The 19652-nt window shown below is 35.8% G+C and overlaps 1 protein-coding gene across 3 annotated transcripts in view; it reads left to right on the top strand.

Moving 5' to 3' along the window:
- Nucleotides 1–19652, top strand: part of Cad99C (cadherin 99C) — a 463896-nt gene that overhangs the window by 366164 nt on the left and 78080 nt on the right. For all 3 annotated transcript variants that reach the window (XM_073960669.1, XM_073960670.1, XM_073960671.1), the window contains exon 8: nt 2511–2576. In XM_073960669.1, the coding sequence (XP_073816770.1) occupies nt 2511–2576 (66 nt within the window). The remainder of the gene's footprint in view (nt 1–2510; nt 2577–19652) is intronic.

Below are 19652 nucleotides of genomic sequence, written 5' to 3'. Positions count from 1 at the left end.
TCTATTGATACAACTTAGGGTCGTCTATTGAGACGACTTTCTGGTCGTCTATTGAGACGGCTTTAAGGTCGCCTATTGAGACGACTTTCTGGTCGTCTACTTTAAAGTCGTCTTTTGAGACGACATTAAGGTAGTCTATTGAGACGACTTTAAGATCGTCTATTGAGACGACTTTAAGGTCATCTATTGGGGCGACTTTAATGTCGTCTATTGATACGGATCTATGGTCGTATATTGAGACGACTTTAAAATCGTCGCTTAAGATAACTATAAAGCCGTCTATTGAGATAACTTTGAGGTCGTCTCGGAACTTTATCCAAGTTTGGTTGAACTATTACAAAGTACACAGTTTGGACCAAACCATTTACTTCCTTCGGGCAGAGAGACGGATGTGGGTAGATCAACGGATTTGGTCTTACACAAGTGTATGTGGGGTCTGAATCTCCTCCTTATTTCAATGAGAGGATATTGCCAGGTGCCACCTTCTTGCAATGGTACTCGATTCGATTCCCAGCCCTGGCAATATCATTATTTTCAACTGTGGCAAAATACACCTCAGTGTAATGTAGGTGACATTACCTGAATATTCCAGCCATGTAAAACTTTTCAAAGCACGTCGTTCGGACTTGCCGATTAACAGTAGGACCCATGTCACTGAGCTAATAGGAATCGGGGATGCTTTCATTGAAATGAGAGAAGTCTCCCTTGTCCCTTATGGGATATTTGTGGAACAGTGAGACACATTTGATTGGAAAAGGTGTACATTAGAGTGACACAAAAACAATTTTAAACTCTAAACCCTACTGTTTTCATTCGATCCACGAACCGTATATCTATATGACATTTTATGGGGATCAGCTAACGTTACGAGTGCCAACGTTCATTGTTGTGGCTATAAAACGATTCCTACAAAAATTAATGAACGTCGGCTCGGAGTTTAATACTAGCTATATTATAGGGCCCAAATTATCTATAATTGGCCATATCTGCCCAGATTTTTATATTTTTTAGGATTGGTTTTTAAGCCGCAGCTGTGAACTGGCAAAACATTTTCATCCATTAGAAAATAATTGTGGCCTGTTGAGTGATTTTCTGAAAATTCGTCTTTGTGCTCCATACAGGGGCACGGATTATCTTTAACCGACCGTCAACATTTTATGTAGAAATCGTTTTTAGCCACAACAATGAAGTGGTTAAGTTTTTTCATCGATTGGACTATAATTGCAGCCCTTAGAAAAATTTCGTGAAAATTCACTTTTGGCCCCATACAAATAACAATGGAAACAAATATCGCAAGGTTGGCACGGGTTAACGCTATAAAATTTCATATATAAAGTTTTAGGATCAAATGGAAAAATTTAGGGGGTAGGAGTTCCAAAAAAAATTTTTTTGGTCACTCTAGTGTACAATCTACATACCCCCTGAACCTTACGGCTGACGGTGCAAATAATATGTTCCCATTCACCTTCTTTGCATTACCTATAATCCAATAAAATGAGAGTGAAAAGTTACATACTTGAGAGGTAATGATATTTTTTCCACCATAAATTCAGCTATCCATGCAATCCGACCTAAGAACAATCAAGTAAAAAATACAACAACAAAACAATATCACATTCTTCAGAATCTCCAAAGCAGAAGAGAAGAAGAAGAAGAAAAAACAATAGCCCCCCTTTAACTCTAAGCAAATCCACAAAAGATTTGCGTTGGCGGTTTTCGCTTTTCTTTCAAGCCTTCCAACATAACTTCAATGTTGATTGTGGTTGACAGGCGAGGCGACTGTTGATTGTGCCGGTGATGGTCGTTGTTTCTATCGCTCTTTGCCACAAAATGTCTTATGTTTATGTCGTGGTCTTCTTTTTATTCTTCATTGTTTTAAGTTTTCTATAGTCAATATTGCTTAGACTTTTGTTGTGTAAACGGGGTTCGGGATTCTTCTATATATTTCACTGCTGATAAGCTAATACATCAATCAAGTGGTAAGCTTTATGTTTTGACGCTTTTGACAATAAATTCTCTAAATGATTGATGATTGAAGTATTCCAGTGGCCAAATGTGATAGTGATGCTGTTGTGATGTTGCTGTTGCACCATCAGCAACCGTGTAGAATTGTCATATAATCATGATTATTTGCTAAAATAATGTTTTGAAAAGGGGATTTTTTATTGTCGCTAATATTTGGCGGAAGTGTGAGGTAGTTATTTCGTTGTACCCTACACATAGAAGAGGTAGGTAATCGTTGGCTGTATTAAATGGATTTATCGCCCTTTATTACCACACACAGTTTGTCAAAAAACTTATAAGAAGGTCCTTTTCGTATCCTCCCACATAGCTTGTACCAAGAAATATATCAAGATGTTGTTGCTTCTGTTTAATTTTGCCTTGTAGCGTATCACATAGTCTGAATACAACCACTTTTATACCCCATTTCCCCCCATATCTACTTGCTTATAGTTTCTTATACTTATTGTTGTTTTTCTCATTTTTTTCTGTCTTTATTCATTTTACAGGTTACCGTGGCTAAAACATTGGATTACGAGAAAATACAACGTTACTATTTGACAATTGTCGCATCGGTAAGTCAAAGTCATGATCATGAAAAACAAAACAAACCATAAACAAACAAAAAAAGAAACCAAATACAATACCAACAAAAGCATTTACAATTCACAACTGTTTTTCACCGTATATAGTAGCAAGAAAAGCTCAAAACGTAACAAAGCAATAAGCTTTGATAGTTTTTCCTAAGAAATATGTCTTACTTTTTGAACCCACAATAACGATGACGACGTCGTCGACAGTTGGCTACCGATTTTCCTTTTAGTTTTTCTTCAAATCAATTCAATGGATTTTCAATGAAGCATCTACATACATACATCTTCCCAAAGACAATAAGAAGCAAACGATATCAGATACTTAGAATTCTATGATTCCATATTGGTTGTTTGGTTGGCTCGCCGCCGCCAACCAACTACTGATGTCATGATGCAATTCTTTTTTTCCTTGGCTGTTCATCTGTTGTTTGCTTTTGGAAATCCACTTCCTGGATTAATTTGCCATGCAACGCAAAAGCATAAATCTTTGAGAATACATTTTGTTGATTCTTTTCAATTTCATAGACATTTTCTTGTACGACTAACCCTTTGGCTGGCCACTACAATTTCCAAGAGTTATCATTGGCCAGAAATAGCTCTGCCCGTTGCAACTTTCTTTCTGCGCACAGTTTAAACAATTCACTTGTAATCAAACATTGAGGCAAATAAATGACTTTTGTTTCTTTGTTTTCTTACCAGAGACCAAAAACATTGGCAACAACAATGTCTACATATGCTTAAGCGCCTTGCAGGAGAACATAATGTTTTTGTTGTTGTTGTTTTAATGTAATGCCATTACATTTATTTTTACTGTTGCCATGGGTTATAACAGCTCCTGATGATGTTGTTGCTGTTGTGTTTATTTTGTGTCTGTGTCTAAGACGAAAAATGCCTAAATATGGTTTTTGGGAGATCGCAAGGGCAAGCAAATAAAATTGTTAGTTTTCGTTTAACAGTGTTTTGCATGACATTCTAGGGAGAATAGTTTTGCACAAGAGAATTTTATCTTCTTTTTCATAGCCTCAGCCTTTAGGCTAACGAGCGCATATACACTTTGAAACGACCAATAATGTGTCCCATTGAAATAATTGTCTGCGTCAGACAATTTGGAGTCGACTTAGCCATGTCCGTCATCCTGTCTGTTAATACTGCACGATAAATCTCGAACGGATCAAACGATTTGGTTTAAAATTTGTCTCTCGTAATATTTTGTCCAAACTTAGATCAGATGGGCCATATCGGTGCACTCGCTCGGGTATCTCCCCCACAAAAGTTGAAAACTTTTCGCAAAAAATTATGCGCACGATAACTCCCGAAGGGACTAACCGATTTGGTCCATATTTTGCACTTCGTAATATCTTACCAGTCATAGATCAAGTTCGAATATGGACTATATCGATCCACCCTTCGGGTACCTTCCACACAAAATTTCGGAAAAGTCTTAATCTTTTTCTTTTTTGTAGCAATTTCTATTTGCTGCCACTTTAAGACGGCACAAGTTTTTGTCTGGGACATACATCCATACTTCCTGAAAAATGGGCCGAAAGCTATAAAAAAACCCATCGGAACCATGTGTAGTAGTAGTGTAGTGGGTGCCACCGTGGTGCAATGGTATGCACGCCCGCCTTGCACGCAGAAGTTCGGGGGTTCGATCCCCCGGTCAGGCAACATCAAACATTTTTCAACGGTGGCAAAATACCCCTCAGTAATGTTGGCGACATTTTCTGAGTATTTCAGCCTTGAAAAACTTCTCCACAAGTGGTGTCTTAAGACACGCCGTTCGGACTCGGCGATAAACAGTAGGTCCCATATCATTGAGCTAAATATGAATCGGGGTGCACTCATTGATATGAGAGAAGTCTCCCTTGTCCCGTATGGGATGTTGTGGAACAATGTTTTTTGTTTTAACCATGTGTAGTGGCTGGAGCACCTGACAACGTCAGGCGGGTCAGCCGATTCGATCCAAAATTTCATATTTTTTACTTTTAATATTTTATCCAAACTAGTTTAGGTTCATATCGGTCCACTCCCACACGGGAACCTCCCCCACAAAGATTAACGTTTTTCGCAAAAATTATGCGAACGATAACCAATCAATTTGGTCCATATTCTGCACATTGTAATATTTCTACCAGACATAGATCAAGTTCGAACATGGGCTATATCGGTACACACTTACGGGTACCTCTCAAACAAAATTTCGGAAAAGTGCAGTTTAAGACCGGCTCATAAAACGTTTTGATTTTTTTGCAACAACTTGTACAAGTTTTTTCTGGAGCAAGTCCATACTTCCTGAACAAATTGCCCCATTTTATTTTATACTTCCTGAACAAATTGCCAAAAAGCTATAAAAAAAAAACCCTACGACACCATGTGTAGTGGCTGGAGTTCGTGATCAGTTTCGAACGAATCAGCCGATTCGGTTGAAAATATATTTTTTTATTTCTAATATTTTGTCCAAACTTAGTTTAAGTTCAAAGACGAAGACCATATCTGTTCACTCTTTCGGGTACATCCTCCACAAAGATCAAAAATTTTCGAAATTTCGAATATGGGCTTTATAGGTCCACTTCTATGGGTACCTCCACACAAAATTTCAGAAAAGTGCAGTTTAAGGCCTGCTCACAAATCGTGTGCATTTTTCTGCAACAACTTGTATTCGCTGCCCCATTGCGACGGTAGAATTTGTTCAGGGACAAGTCCATACTTCCTGAAGAAATGGCCCAAATGCTATAATAAACCCCTACGACACCATGTATAGTGTGGCTAGAGCCCATGATAACTCTCCAAACGATCAAACGATTTGGCTCAAAATTTTGCTCTCGTAATATTTTATGCAACTTAGTCCATATTCGAACATGATCTATGTCTGGTAGACTCTTTGGGGATATCCCACACAAAATTTCGGAAAAGTGCAGTTTAGGACCTGTTTACAAATCGTTTTGATTTTGAATGCAGTTTAAGACCATAGTACGGACGATATATAAAGTTTGTTTTTCCGTTTGTAGCGTGTTGAAATAATCATTTACGACCCTATAAAGTTATATATTCTTGATCAGGGTACAATTGTGAGACAATATATGTACGTCCGTCCGTCTGGAAATCGGACCCTAAAATTTTGGGAGGATGCGTCTTTTGTTTGCAAGCAGGTCAAGTTCAATTTTGGGCTATATCGGCACACGTTTTGGTATAGCAACCATATAACTGTACCGCCCGATTTCAGGTATCTTGACGTTTTTAGTCACATTTTCAAACCGAATTAACTATAATTTAATATTTAGAGTTCATAGTGACTAACAAGCTTATATCCAAAACTTATGTGCATAGGTCTATGTTTTGGTATAGCCGCCATATATCCGATATTCGGTATTTTGAGGATTTTAGCTACAATTTTTAATTACCGCTAATTTGGCATTTAAGGTTCTCAGAGGCCCACAACTTCTCCGTCCAAAATTGTCAATATAGATCCATGTTTTGATATAGCCCCCATATAAAGGTACCTCCCGATTTTCGGTGTTTTGAAGATTTTAGCTAACCGAACTAGCTGTAATTTGCAGTTTGAGGTTCTCAGCGGTCACGAAAGTTCTCCACCAAAAATCGTTAACATTGATCTATGTTTAGCTACAATTTTTAACAGAACAAACTGTAATTTGACATTTGACGTTGGTTCCCAGTGGCCACGAAACTTCTTTACTAAAAATCGTCAGCATAGGTTCTTATATTGTTATAGTCCGCATATAACGGTACCTCCCGATTTTCGGTATTTAGAGGGTTTTAACTACAATTCTTAACCGAACAAGCCGTACTTTGATATTTGAGGTTTCGTGACCACTGAAACTTCTTCACCAAAAATCATCAACATAGGTTCATGGTTTGATATAGCCCTCATATAACGGCATCTCCCGATTTTCGGTACTTTGAGGATTTTAGCTACAATTTTTAACCGAACCAGCTGTAATTTAACTTTTTCACTAAAAATCGTCAAGTCCATGTTTTGGTATAGCTCTCATATAACGGTACCTCCCGATTTTCGGTATTTTTTAAGGTCATAGCTACATTATTTGGCAGAACTACCCGTTATTTGGCTTTTGTTGTTCGGCCCAGCCGAACTTAATGACTTTTTTGACAACATTGTTTCGCTGACCTCTTTATGGCGGCCCAAGTTTTTTTGGGACATACTTCCATAAATCCTAAGAAAATGTGCCGAAAGCTATGAGAAAGTGAACAATGCCAATACACTCCTTCATGTACGTCCCCCACAACACAATCCAAATATATGTTTTTGTTCATACGTCCAAAAAGGGCCACAAAATCTGAAAACCTCCTGAATATATTTACTCACGTAAGTAAAGTACCAAACGGGAAATGATTACCGTACTGGTCTTAATTAAGCCCAAGCGCAGACATAATGTAAACATATGGCAACTACAGTTACGATCTGTTAGATGACAAATCCGCTATTTAGTTATAACCAAAAATATGACATTGTGAGGTCACCTAGCGAAATAGAGAAGAAGAGAGAAGGAATAACGAGCCGAACGACGTACAGAACATAGCTGCAGTAATCAGTTACGGAAATATGTGGAACAATTAGCCATAAGGTAATGATAATAACTCGAAGGATGTAAAGTTTTCCTCAGATGTCCCGTGGGATGCTCATCGCTCAAATCAGTTCAGTCCTTCCTGCAGTAACAGGGGAAAAGGCCACACAAATTACATAATGCAATAGCTAAACCGATGGTGGGAAATTCAATTAGCAGATCAAAAGTTTTGGGTTCACAGGCCAAACTATTGTTAGAGCCCCTTATATATGTATAGTACATTAAGCCAAGGCGATGGGTCCCCAATATTATATATACTTCGCAAGATTTAAGATAAAGCTTTCCAACATAATAGAGACCTTTGGATTGCATACAGAAAAAACGCGTCGTATCGGTCTATTTCATGGTATAGCCCCCATATAAAGGTATACCTCGAGTAGTACCACTAGTAAATAGAAACCATATATGCAAAATATAGGTACACGTTCTGATATAGCCCTCAGGTATAGGTAACCCCTGATTTAAGCTATTTCTTGGCCGCATTTTCCATTTGATTAGGTTCAAACTGTACATATAGACGTATACTTATTGTGAATTATGTTATGTGAATCATACGCCACCAATACACAGAGTTAAACCTTCGTCCATCTATGCGTATACTTTATGCCTTGACATAATAAGAAATAATACGTCACGGAGCATAGGCAGAATCATTGACTTGAGCAATTTTAATTGGCGGTACTTGCACGGTTAACACGGACAATTTGTTTGAAGTTCGACTTTGAAGCATTTCGATCTACTGTACTACTAGCATCTTGTCAAGTGGCATATTTTGTTTCTCCTCAATTCAAAACTGATGTATTTTTGCTGTTTACTTATGGTGGCCACAAGGTAGATAACGTCACTACTTTGCTTTGTGTTTATGCCATTTAACAGGTCGTATCGCCTTTTGTTATCCTATGAAATTTATAAGGTTCTTTTTCATCCTTTTCAAAGGTATTTATCTGTTAATTAATTTAATATTTCACCCATAATGTCGGAAGGGATCTTCTATAATGGAACCTTCTCCAGAATTTGATATAGTCGATATCGGTGAACCACACAGGTCGATTTCCATTCTTCCTCCATTAGCGAAGATTCTTACTCCTCCCCATGATGAGAAGCTGTCTGCCACTCGCCTAACATCAGCATAAATTCCGTCTTATCTTATTCGTCTAGTCTTATCCTTGTAGCCTTACGTATATTAAGGTATTTTAATCTGATGCTACTAACCATCATGTTTTTCGACGAACAAATGTTTTACCATGGCCGGTTTTTCACTACGAATGCACACTTTTCCAACAATTGGACCAAACTTAGTTAGGGTTCATTCAAATTTTGGTATAAAATTCGCCATTTGTTTGCTTCTTCTAGGCGTTCATAAAATATAACTATGGTGCATATTTGTTCTTGATCAGGATATGAGTGCAGATAAAACTAATGTTAAAAAATATATGTTTTATCCGCATTCAGTCATTCAACTAACAGAGTGAAATGTCCATAGAGAAAGCTTTCCCCTTCCATCCCACTTCGTGTAAGGTGGTAATATTGTTTCTTAACATCGTACGTGCATTCGTCTGTGTGTATTCTACACTTTGACTATAAAAAGTAAACGAGTAGCTCGTTGCATTTTGGTGCCCTTCATTTGACCGCAGCGGAAATTAAAATTAGTGTCAGTGTTCGCTTGAGATACACAGTAGAGATGGGCACAATTTTGGTCGTATCAAAGTGTATACTCGTATACCCTCTTTAGCCTATATTCATGTTCTGATGAGTATACGTCATGTCAGTAATCATACGCCTTGGAACCCCTCACGTACATATGAAGCGCTCAGGGCCAAAACGGCTTAACCCGCATGTTCAAAAAAAAAAAAAAAATCAAACTGACTATTAAAATCTAACCAGACAATTTTGAAAAAAAAAAAAAATTACTAAAAAACTCCATATTACATTGTATAGCACTCGTGTAATAATTTAATATGGAGTTTTTTAGTATTTATTTCAAAATGTTCCGGTAAAATTTTTTTTGTCAGTTTGATTTTTTTTGAACATGTTAGGCTGTTTTGATGCTGAGCGCCTCATATGTTGGTGAAAATAAAGCATTGAAATTACTGTGCATTTCTTAATGGACAACAAAATCTGCCTCCCATATATAACCACTGTGGAAATCGTACATCAAATGTCTCTTGAAGCATTTTTCCATGTTTTATTATGTGATCTGGCAAAGATATGTACGAAAACCCCAATTTTTATTGCTGCTGCTACAGTTCCCAAAAAATCCTAGGTTTTAAGTTTTTTTACTCTAAGTAATGCAAAGCTTCTGTTATTTTTCCCCGTATGCAGACTGTATTTGGATTTTGGCATTTGCACATTGTTGTAGCTCGAAAGGAACAACAAATTGCTGTTGATACTGCACGAGCTTCTGCATGTGGCATGTGTTTGAATGAAATGTGTGTGTGCGAGAGTGCCTGCCTAGGGTATAGAGTGTCCATTGCTGGTGTCATTGCTTTGCAGGCAGCAAGCAACCTGGATTGTTACCTATTTCAAATGTTTACAATTCATCCAGGCATTATTGCAATTTTTCTCTAGTCTGGTGGTGCTGTGCGTGTGAATGTTTGCATTTTAGTCTATGTATACATATATATGGTCTGATCTGGTTGTCATTGATGTTGTGCATGAATCCCGGTTAGATTGTAAGCAGCATAACTTTTGCCAGTGGTCGGATTGTTGTTGTTTTTTTTTTTTCTTCTTGCGACCAAACAAACATTGAGCTTTGGTGTGTATTTTATGCATGCTTTCGCATTGAGCGACAAAAGTAATAAATTTTATTTGTATTTTAAATAAAATATATAATTTTTATTTGTTGCTGTTGTTGTTGCTTTAGCTTTCATCGTCTTGTATTTCATACATTTATGGTCAATTCGGGATTTCAATGCATGTTAAATTTTCCTTCGTTTGTTCTTTGGTTAGTTTTCAAATCCTGTTGCTTTTGCGGTATTTTTTTTTTTTTTTTTTTTGTCTATGAATGACGATGTTTTATGCGTTTTTTACGTTGACCGTAGCGAGAATTCCTGTTCTGTTCTCCTGTCGACCGTTACCACATTTTATGGATTTATTATGTGTGTGCATCGCCGTCTTGGCATGAAGAATATGAATGTGAAATGTCTTATTGCTGCACACCTCGGTATGGTGATGGTGATATTGGATTATTGCTCGCTCTTTTGTATTGTCATCACAGAGAATAGAGATGAAAGCACCATTTTGATATGATTTAGAAAGGTCTTGTATGTTTATCTGTTGCAACACACACACATGCCGCATGTATGCCAAAATGTCTTTGATTATTATGCGCTTCTTATTTGGTGTTGTTTTGACATTATCGTAACATTTGTCGGCAATATAAATAAACAAGCCGTATAGCTTGAAAAACGCCGGCTATGATGATGATGTTATGCTGCGCGTTCTCTATTAAAATTTACATAACAAAAGACATTTTGAATGTTGTGTAGATGACAGGTTTTAGGTTTTAATTTCTGCATACATATGGGGATTTCGGAGTGAAATCGGACACTTTTTCGAAAAGTGATTTTTGATTTCTTCATTTGTTGCTGTATTGATGCTGCTCATCAGCAAAACATTTCATAATATTTTCAGGTTTTTTTATTTTAACTAACGGTTCTAAAGATTCCGTAAACACCTTTAATATTGGTCCAAATAGAAACAGTATTTTTTTGCTTCTTATCTAATAAAAAATAGAAAGCAATTTTGCGCAGTGAGCTTGGATGAAATTTTCACGATTTAAAGTAAATTTTTATCGATGATTGTACTCTTCGATTTTCTTGATTTTTTCTATTAAACTACGATTAATTACACAAATTTTTAGTCCTACGTAGGTAGTAGTGCGATTCGAATAATTATTTTTTTCCATTTTTTTTTTTTTTAATTTGACAATAAAGTTTTTCCCTTATACCAGTGGAAACATTTGTTATTTTTCCAAAAAAAAGTTTATGATTTATTTTGTTTTGAAAAATTGCGCCATTTTGCCATTTTGAAAATGAATTAGCAATTATTGTATCAGCCGGACAATAAACTAATTAAATTGATGATCAAATGACTACGGCTTGGGAATTATATGAATTGGCATCCGAGCCGAATAAGAATAAGTATACGAGTCATTAAAGTGATATTTTCTGCAGAACAGGATTATTTAAATACGAAAGAAGATTTGAATTTCAGATATACAATGTCCAAACCTATCGAGGGTACACAAAAACTTCATTTAGTAATACCCATACACCATTCTTAAAATCGTAAAATTAAGAAGTTTTTAAGACGTTTAAGATAACTTCCTAAATAAAACATCAAAGCAAATGCAGTCATCCGCCCTTGATTCAGCCGCTTTGGTCGGAGACATAACTTATATATAAGAGGGGACCCTAAGGTTTCAGCACTTCTCTTAATTCGTTTGAAACAGACGTCCTCAAGCTAAGACCTACAGCCACCTGAACAAAAAGTTCACCGGTCCTCACCTCCATAGGAACCTCGACAGGGTTTCCTTCAGTTATTGAAGTGAACATTTCACTGATAGGAATTTCTTTCATAGCTAGGTGGGAATCGATCATCCCGAGCTTCCTCCCTGAGGTTGAGGTTCGTTCTTATCACCTGAAATTCCTTTTCGCTGGTGGTATTCGAATATTTATTTACGTAACGACTGCAATATGCAACTGCCCTTCCGTATCATTTTGATGGATGAATATCCCTTACATATTTTCTCCTGTAATGCTTTGTACGTAAGAAGTAATGGCTCGTCAGATTTGTCCGACACTAAAATGTCGATCCAACGGAACAGTTCAGTTCAACATCCTTTCAAACAGATTGCGGTTGTCGTATCATCACTGAAGGTGGAGGCATGTATTACAGTTGTGTCCCAAATATCGTCCATGATGGTTTTGGGGGTCTTTCTCCTCAATGTGGTTGAGGAACACATATTCTTTAGTTAGACTGCCATACATATGCATCGTCTAGTTCCGGGATGTTATCTCCGACAGTAACTACAGTCTGTTTCATTGTCACACAAGAGATTGAGCTGCTAGCGACAGTAGCGGCGGACTCACTGCCTTTTTTTCAGATTTGTAATAGTCAAGGAGAGTGAGGTTGATGCAATTGTACAAGTGAAGATTGACGGTGCGAAGGTGTATCACTGGAAGGTTTATTTCGGGTTCTTTGGTGTTTTTTTAGTAAATGGTCGTACACATATTGACTTGTGAGGGGAATGAAGTCAGTCGTGGCATACCTCCCTACTACTACAAGGACCTGACAACTAATCCTATTACTCCTTGAGACATCCAGCTATCTGCGAGGCTACTTTTAAATGCTGTTGTTATTTCTTTCAATCTATGTTCGGCTTGAGGTGCTCGTAATAAAACAAAAAATTATGATGTTTTGTAATTGCATTTATTTCCGATATTTCGATTGTCTTCGACAATCATCATAGGGGAGATTGTTTTTTTCGTAATATTTATAATTTTTTGCATACAAATGAACCGTTTTGTAGGATCTAGGGGTGGGCAGCTGCCCCTCCCTAGCTATTCCTGGCTTTTGCCTCCCAAAAATTTATGCTGAAACCGATATAATCATAAGTTTGGCTTAGATATATAGGCTCCGAAATGCGTAAAATGTACATAAAAATGGCAAACTTTGAGTAGTATTGGATATGTCTACGAGTATATATATAAAAGAGCTTGGTGATGAGTGAGTGCCTGACATATCATCGCCCAGACGAAACGGCTGAAACTATAAGCTTGAAATTTTGTGTGTGGGTTGTCGTTGGTGTGTAGGGCTGAGATAAGGCCGGGTTTTTGGAAATTTGAACTAGAAGGGTACGAAAAGTACTAAAATGTACTAAATATGGTACCTTTTGTTAGACAAACGGGAAGAGATGGAATTCTGAAATTTAGAATGAGGGTCACTGATGGCGAGTTAGAAAGATGTATCAAAGGGATTTTGGAAATTCGGTCCATAAGTATACGAAAAGTACTATAAGTTACTAAATTTTGTACCAATTTTATATTTTGAACGGATATTGCTAGAATCTTGGAATTCGGTATAGAAATCAGGTTTGGGAAGTGGTGTTTTTGGAAATTTCGTACTCATGTGTACGAAAAGTACTAAGTGGTACTAAATTTAGTACAATTTGGATTTGGATGAACGGATAGAGATAGAAACCTGAAATTTGGAATTAAGATTACTGTTAAAGTATAGGATTGAGATATGATGCTGGTTTTGGAAATTTGTACTCATGTGTACGAAAAGTTCTAAATGGTACTAAATTTAGTAAAATTTGGATTTGGCTGAACGGATAGAGCTGCAAACCAGAAATTTGGAATTAAGATTATTGTTGAAATTTAAGATTTAGATATGGGGGTATTTTGTAAATCGTACTTGCATCTACGAAAAGTACTAAATAGTACTAAATTTGGCACAATTGGAGTTTGGTAAACGGATAGAGCTGCAAACCTGAAATTTGGAATTCGAATTACTGGTTAGGTGTAGGATTGAGATATTGAGGTAGCTTTGGAAATTTGTACTTATGTGTACTAAAAGTACTACAGTGTAAATTTGGTACAATTTGGATAACTGGATAGAGGCAGAATCCTGAAATTTAGAATAATTATTATTGTTGGTATTGAGGTATTTTTGGAAATTCGTACTTTTGTGTACTAGAAGTACTAAATGGTACTAAATTTGGTACCATTTGGATTTGGGTGAAGGGATAGAGCTGGAAATTTGCAATTAAGATTACTGTTGGAGTGTAGGATTGAGATATGGAGGTATGTTTGGAAATTCGTACCTAAAAGGTACTAAATTTGGTACTATTTGTATTGGATTGAAGGAATAGAGATTGAGTTCTCAAATTTGGAAATAACATTACCGTAGGAGTATAGGATTGAGGTAGTTTTGGAAATTCGTACTTTTTGCATACGAAAAGTACTAAATGGTACTAAATTTGGTACAATTTGGTTTTAAAGTTTAGGATTGAATGATTGAGACAGCTTTGGAAAATCGGACTTATGTGTACGGAAAGTACTAAATGGTACTAGATTGGGTACAATTTGGATTTAGGTAAACGGATAGAGCTGAAAACCTGTTGAAATGTTGGATTGTGATTTTGAGGTGGTTTGGGAAATTCATTCTTATGTGTACGAAAACTACTAAATGGTACTAAATTTGGATTTTGGTGAATGGATAGAGCCCGAATCGTGAAATTTGGAATTATGATTACTGTTGCGTGGAGGATTGAGACAGATTTAAGAAATTCGCACTTATGTGTACAAAAAGTACTAAACGCTACTAAATTTGGTACAATTTGGATATGTGTGAACGCATCGAATTAAAATCCTGAAATATAGAATTAAGATTGCTGTTGGAGTGGAAAAGTATTAAATGGTACCAAACTTGCTATATGAATAAAGGTGGACTTCTGAAATTTGGCATTATAGTCGCTATTGGTGTGTGGGATTGAGATATGGATGTGGTGTTGGATATACGTACCACAAGTGAACGCAAATTACTAAATGCCACAATATTTGGTTCAAACTGTTCATATACAGCTCAAATGAGTATTGCGGTTGGAATATAGTTTTGCATATAGCGATGTAATTTTTGAAACTTGTACCTATTATAAGTACTAAATTTGGTACTGTTTTGATGTTGCATAAATAGATATAACTGGAATTCCGAATTTTTGTATTAGGGTCTATGTTGGTGTTCAGATAAGGAGTTTTTGAAATGGTTACAAATTCAAATTACAGATACTTCGGTTGGAAAATGTGGATAAAATCTTCATGCCGGTACCGTTCTTATAAAACGTGGACTGAATTTTAAAGTGTCCACCATTTTCATATTAAATATTGTTTATTTATTTATTTTTATTTTTTTACGTCAAACTTATATATGATAAAAAAAATCCAAAAAAGACCAATTATATGTATGTATCTTAATACAAAATAACCTTAGTTAAAGGTATAAAATAATAAAATCAATCAATTTATTTACAAAAGTTAATGTTGTTGGCTCCCCAGCCATAAACTAATATACAACATTTCATTAAACAACTACAAATGCCCGCATTAAGTGACAGAAAAGTTAAATAATACCTTCTACAGAACTAAACCTTTTAGTCGAAGGAATGTAGAAAATGACTTAAAATTTTCAGGCGAAAAGCAATATTACTATGAGCGAAAATATGTAGTTCAAGAAGCAGTGCATTCTAACATAGCGCTACCCTGGCCAAAAAAGACCTAGCGTAAACATTTTTACAAATTCTAGGAATAAAAATTTGAGGGATTATGAAAAAGAGAATATACCTCTTAATGAGCGAGGAGAACCCGTTTTATAGAATAACACTATGCAACACTGAAAATGCAACACGGTGTGCCTTAACCAAATTTAAATGGAAGGTGCTTACACCTGGGAAGTTTTTGCAGATTCTGAAACTACAAGGCTCATAGATGAGAAATATCAAGAAACAAAAAAAAATCGCCGGAGGGATTTTCAAATAAATCGCGATTTAAGTTCACATTTTTGGAGTTCTTTAGGTTTTCACGATTTTGCTTGAAAACCGCGAGTCCTATATAAATGGGCCTACAGACAATGTAGTAGCTGTGAAAATTCGCTACAAGATTGTCCTTTATGATATTTTCGTAGGTTTTACCGTTTTTGTGATATAGAAGTTCAAATTGAGACAATGCACTGACTGTATCGCCTCCTTATAAAACAATATCATGCTCAGTGCGCCTTAACTAACTTTTGATGAAAACCGCTTACACATGGGAAGATTTCGCGGATTCTGAAACAGCAATGTTTATCTTCTTCTTTATTGCTTATTCGATTTTCGAATGTTAGCGATCATATTACAATTGTCAAAAAAATTACATATTTATGTTTTTTATAAATTATTAACAAAATAGGAAAATATATCTCTATTTCTCGCTATGCTTATTAGATTTTCGGCGTTCTGGAATTCTGTCCATTGTTGGATATTTTGAATCCATGACATCTCTTTTCTTCCTCTGGTACGTCTTCCTTCTATGTTTGCTTGCAGTATTTCCTGGATGTTTATAGATAAGAATGTTTATAGATAAGAAAAATTAAGAAAACAGAAAAAATCGCCGGAGGGATTTTTAAATAAATCGCGATAAAAATTCACAATTTTAGGGTTTTTATAGGTTTTCACGATTTTGCTTGGAAACCGCAAGTCGTATCGAAATGAGTCTAAGGAAAATGTTGTAGCTGTGAAAATTCTCTACAAGACTGATCTTTAGGTTTTACCATTTTTGAGATATAGAGGTTCAGTTCAAATTTTTAGGTTTTTATCTTAAGTCTTCAAGATTTTGCTTGGAAACCGCAAGTCATATCAAAATGGGACTAAAGAAAATGTTGAAGCTGTGAAAATTCTCTACAAGACTGGTTGATTCATTTTTTCCTAGGTTGTACCATTTTCAAGATATAAAAGTTTTATTTGGGAAATTGCAGTAATGACATTGTTTTATAAGGAGGCGATACATTCAGTGTATTTTCTCAATTTGAACTTCTATAACTCAAAAACGGTGAAAACTACGAAAGTATCATAAAAGTCAATCTTGTGGAGAATTTTCACAGCTACAACATTTTCTTTAGGCCCATTCACATAGGACTCGCGGTTTCTAAGCAAAATCGTGAAAACCTAAAGAACCCCTAAAAATGTGAATTTAAATCGCGATTTATTTTAAAATCCCTCCGGCGATTTTTTATTTCTTGATATTTCTCATCTATGAGCATTGTAGTTTCAGAATCAGCAAAAACTTTCGAGGTGTAAGCACCTTCCATTTAAATTTGGTTAAGGCACACCGTGGCAAACAACTTATAGTATGGATTTTTTGAAAGTACATATTTAGACTACAGAAACCCTAGTTGGGTTTTGTCCTGTCAGATCCAGTTCGGATTTTATGGCCTCATCTAAACCGGGCTAAAACAACACTTTTTTGCATTTATCAGGCCTTTATCTCAGAAACGAATAGGAATTTGGCCTTGCTGGCTTTAGCAATATTGTAGCCCTAGACGAGTAGAACTTATCTGTTGAACACACTACAAAAGAAAAACTTCATCTAGGGCATCAAAATCGATAAAATATGGAAAATTTTACATAATTTCTGGAATTCTGGTTGTTATCAGCTAAACCATTGGGAGTTGAACCAAGTAACCTTTTGCAAAAATCATCCAAATAATGTTCTCAGCAATTCTTTAGAACATTCTGAAACTCTAAAATGCTTACTTCATGTTGTTTCAGCGGTATTTTGCATCATATCTTTTACAACGCGTATTTCAAACACAGTTCACACCAACAGTTTATTCTCGCATTTCGGGTTTCACTACATTATTGACATTTTTATTAAATCGTCGTTGAAAAATGTACTGAAAACAACGGCATAGAGGCATTTTACAGCAATGACATGTTCTGAAGAGTTGTGTATAACATTCCAGGGAATATTTTTCCAAAAGAAAATATTCAGAAAAAATTAAGGGTTTTGGAGATACGGTGCGAAATGTATAAAAATTGTTGAATTTTTGCATATATTTTGAAATTTGAGGCAATAAATGTAGTTATTCGAGTTTATTATTTCACCAAATATTTTATTCTTGTTCTTATCTACAAATTTGCTTCAGAGGTCAGAAGAAGATTCGCATTGGTTTCAGAGATATAGCACCGAATTTCTTTAAAAACGCAATATTTAACCATATTTAGATGGGGCCATAAAATCCGAGCTGGATCTGACACACAAAACCCAACTAGGGGTTTTTTTCGTTTGGGTCTGTACTTTCAAAAAATCCACAGTTCGAATTGTTTGCACAAGATCACCTTAAAAATGTTGCACAGTGTAATAGAATAAGAGTAAGCAACCATATTGGACAAACCTGTTAAAAGAAAATCCGAGAAATTAAGTGACATTGAGTTTATTTATATATTATTCCCTTTCCGCATACGAAGTAGCGGGCATTTTGCTAGTAATATATTTAAAAAACAGTCGTGGTCGGGTCTTAAGGCCCCAAGGAAGTACGTAGAATGTGGATTAATCGGTACATTTTGAAATCGATACATGAGATACATGGTAAGGTCGGAGACACAACCACAAGTGTCTCGTAAATTAATTTTCAAAACGATACATTCGTAATTATTGTAAATATAGCATTCTTACAGAAATAGGGTATAGGGAAGTGAAAAAATTGAGCGTAAAATTTATTTATTTATTATTTTTTTATTTACTTATTTCTCTTGTACTGACATAGGCTGAAGGTGTTTAGATGTCGGCAAATTTATTGTTTGATTTTTTTACCTGTTATTATGTTTCAGCTTAGCCAAGGAACACACTGCATTGGATAAGCTATGCCAATTTTCTGCGGAAAACACGTTTCATATTTTACACGTGTAATTTTCATGTTGGCGGTGTTCGGTTCTATTTTTTGAAATATACGAAAATGACAGAGCACGTTTGATCTAGATTTTGGACAAATTGATAGAAACATATCCATGTTTGGAACATAAAAATAGAATAACAACAACCACAACAACAACAAATGTATGAACAACAAAGAATAAAAACAGTCCATAAACATGTAGAAAAGTTGTTTTTTGCAATTTAAATTGACTGCGTGCGGTTAGGTGGCATTTGGTGTTGGTTGGTTGGCTGGTTGGTTAGTTTGTTATTGCTACGGGATCACAGCAGCCTTTGTTAATGTCAGTTCTGTTCAAGCTGGAAAAAAATGCACAACTAAATCCAAAATCCAAGTTATTTCAATTTTTTTTTTGTTTTTATATATTTTTATTTGCTACAGTGGCTGGCCTGACAGCTTGCTAGTTATGTTCGCGGACTACGTGTTTTACTTGTCGAATGATATAAGTTTTTAGTTTTTGCCTTTAGTTGGTTGATACAAAACTATGTTGCTGTTTATGTTTGTGCTGCATGCATTCTCTGTTTTATAAAAATGGAGAAAAAACTGTTGACTTGTTGTTTTAGCCATAATACATTATAATTAGCTAAAATTTATTTAACCAAAAATGTAGGTAATTTATTTTGGTTTAAAACCATTGCAAATTCCTAATTCTCCAACAACAAAAAAAAAAAACAAAATCGCAACAAACAAAATTATGGTCAAAGCTTGCTAAATCATGCTGGGTACGTACCAATCCACAGTTTGGTGACTGCCACAACGTAATGTAACGCAATCACACAAATCTTGCCAGGCAAAATCCATGAATGAATGACTTGTGAGGATCAATGAATGAAATGAAAAACAAACTGACTGTAGCAAATCAACAATAATGCGCTGGTGAAGGCTACTAGCCAATTTAATATTTGCAACTGTGGCACTTTACTTGAAATTAGATTTCGTATATATTTTTTTCGTTTCGTTCCACATCAAGAGCATACAATGTTGCAAG

This window comes from Musca autumnalis, unplaced genomic scaffold (genome assembly GCF_047663935.1).
Source record: "Musca autumnalis isolate F117 unplaced genomic scaffold, ASM4766393v1 scaffold_1, whole genome shotgun sequence".
In the NCBI taxonomy this organism is placed as follows: Eukaryota; Metazoa; Arthropoda; class Insecta; order Diptera; family Muscidae; genus Musca; species Musca autumnalis.
The sequence above is the reverse complement of the archived record's forward strand: the minus strand, read 5'-3'. Positions and strand labels throughout refer to the sequence as shown.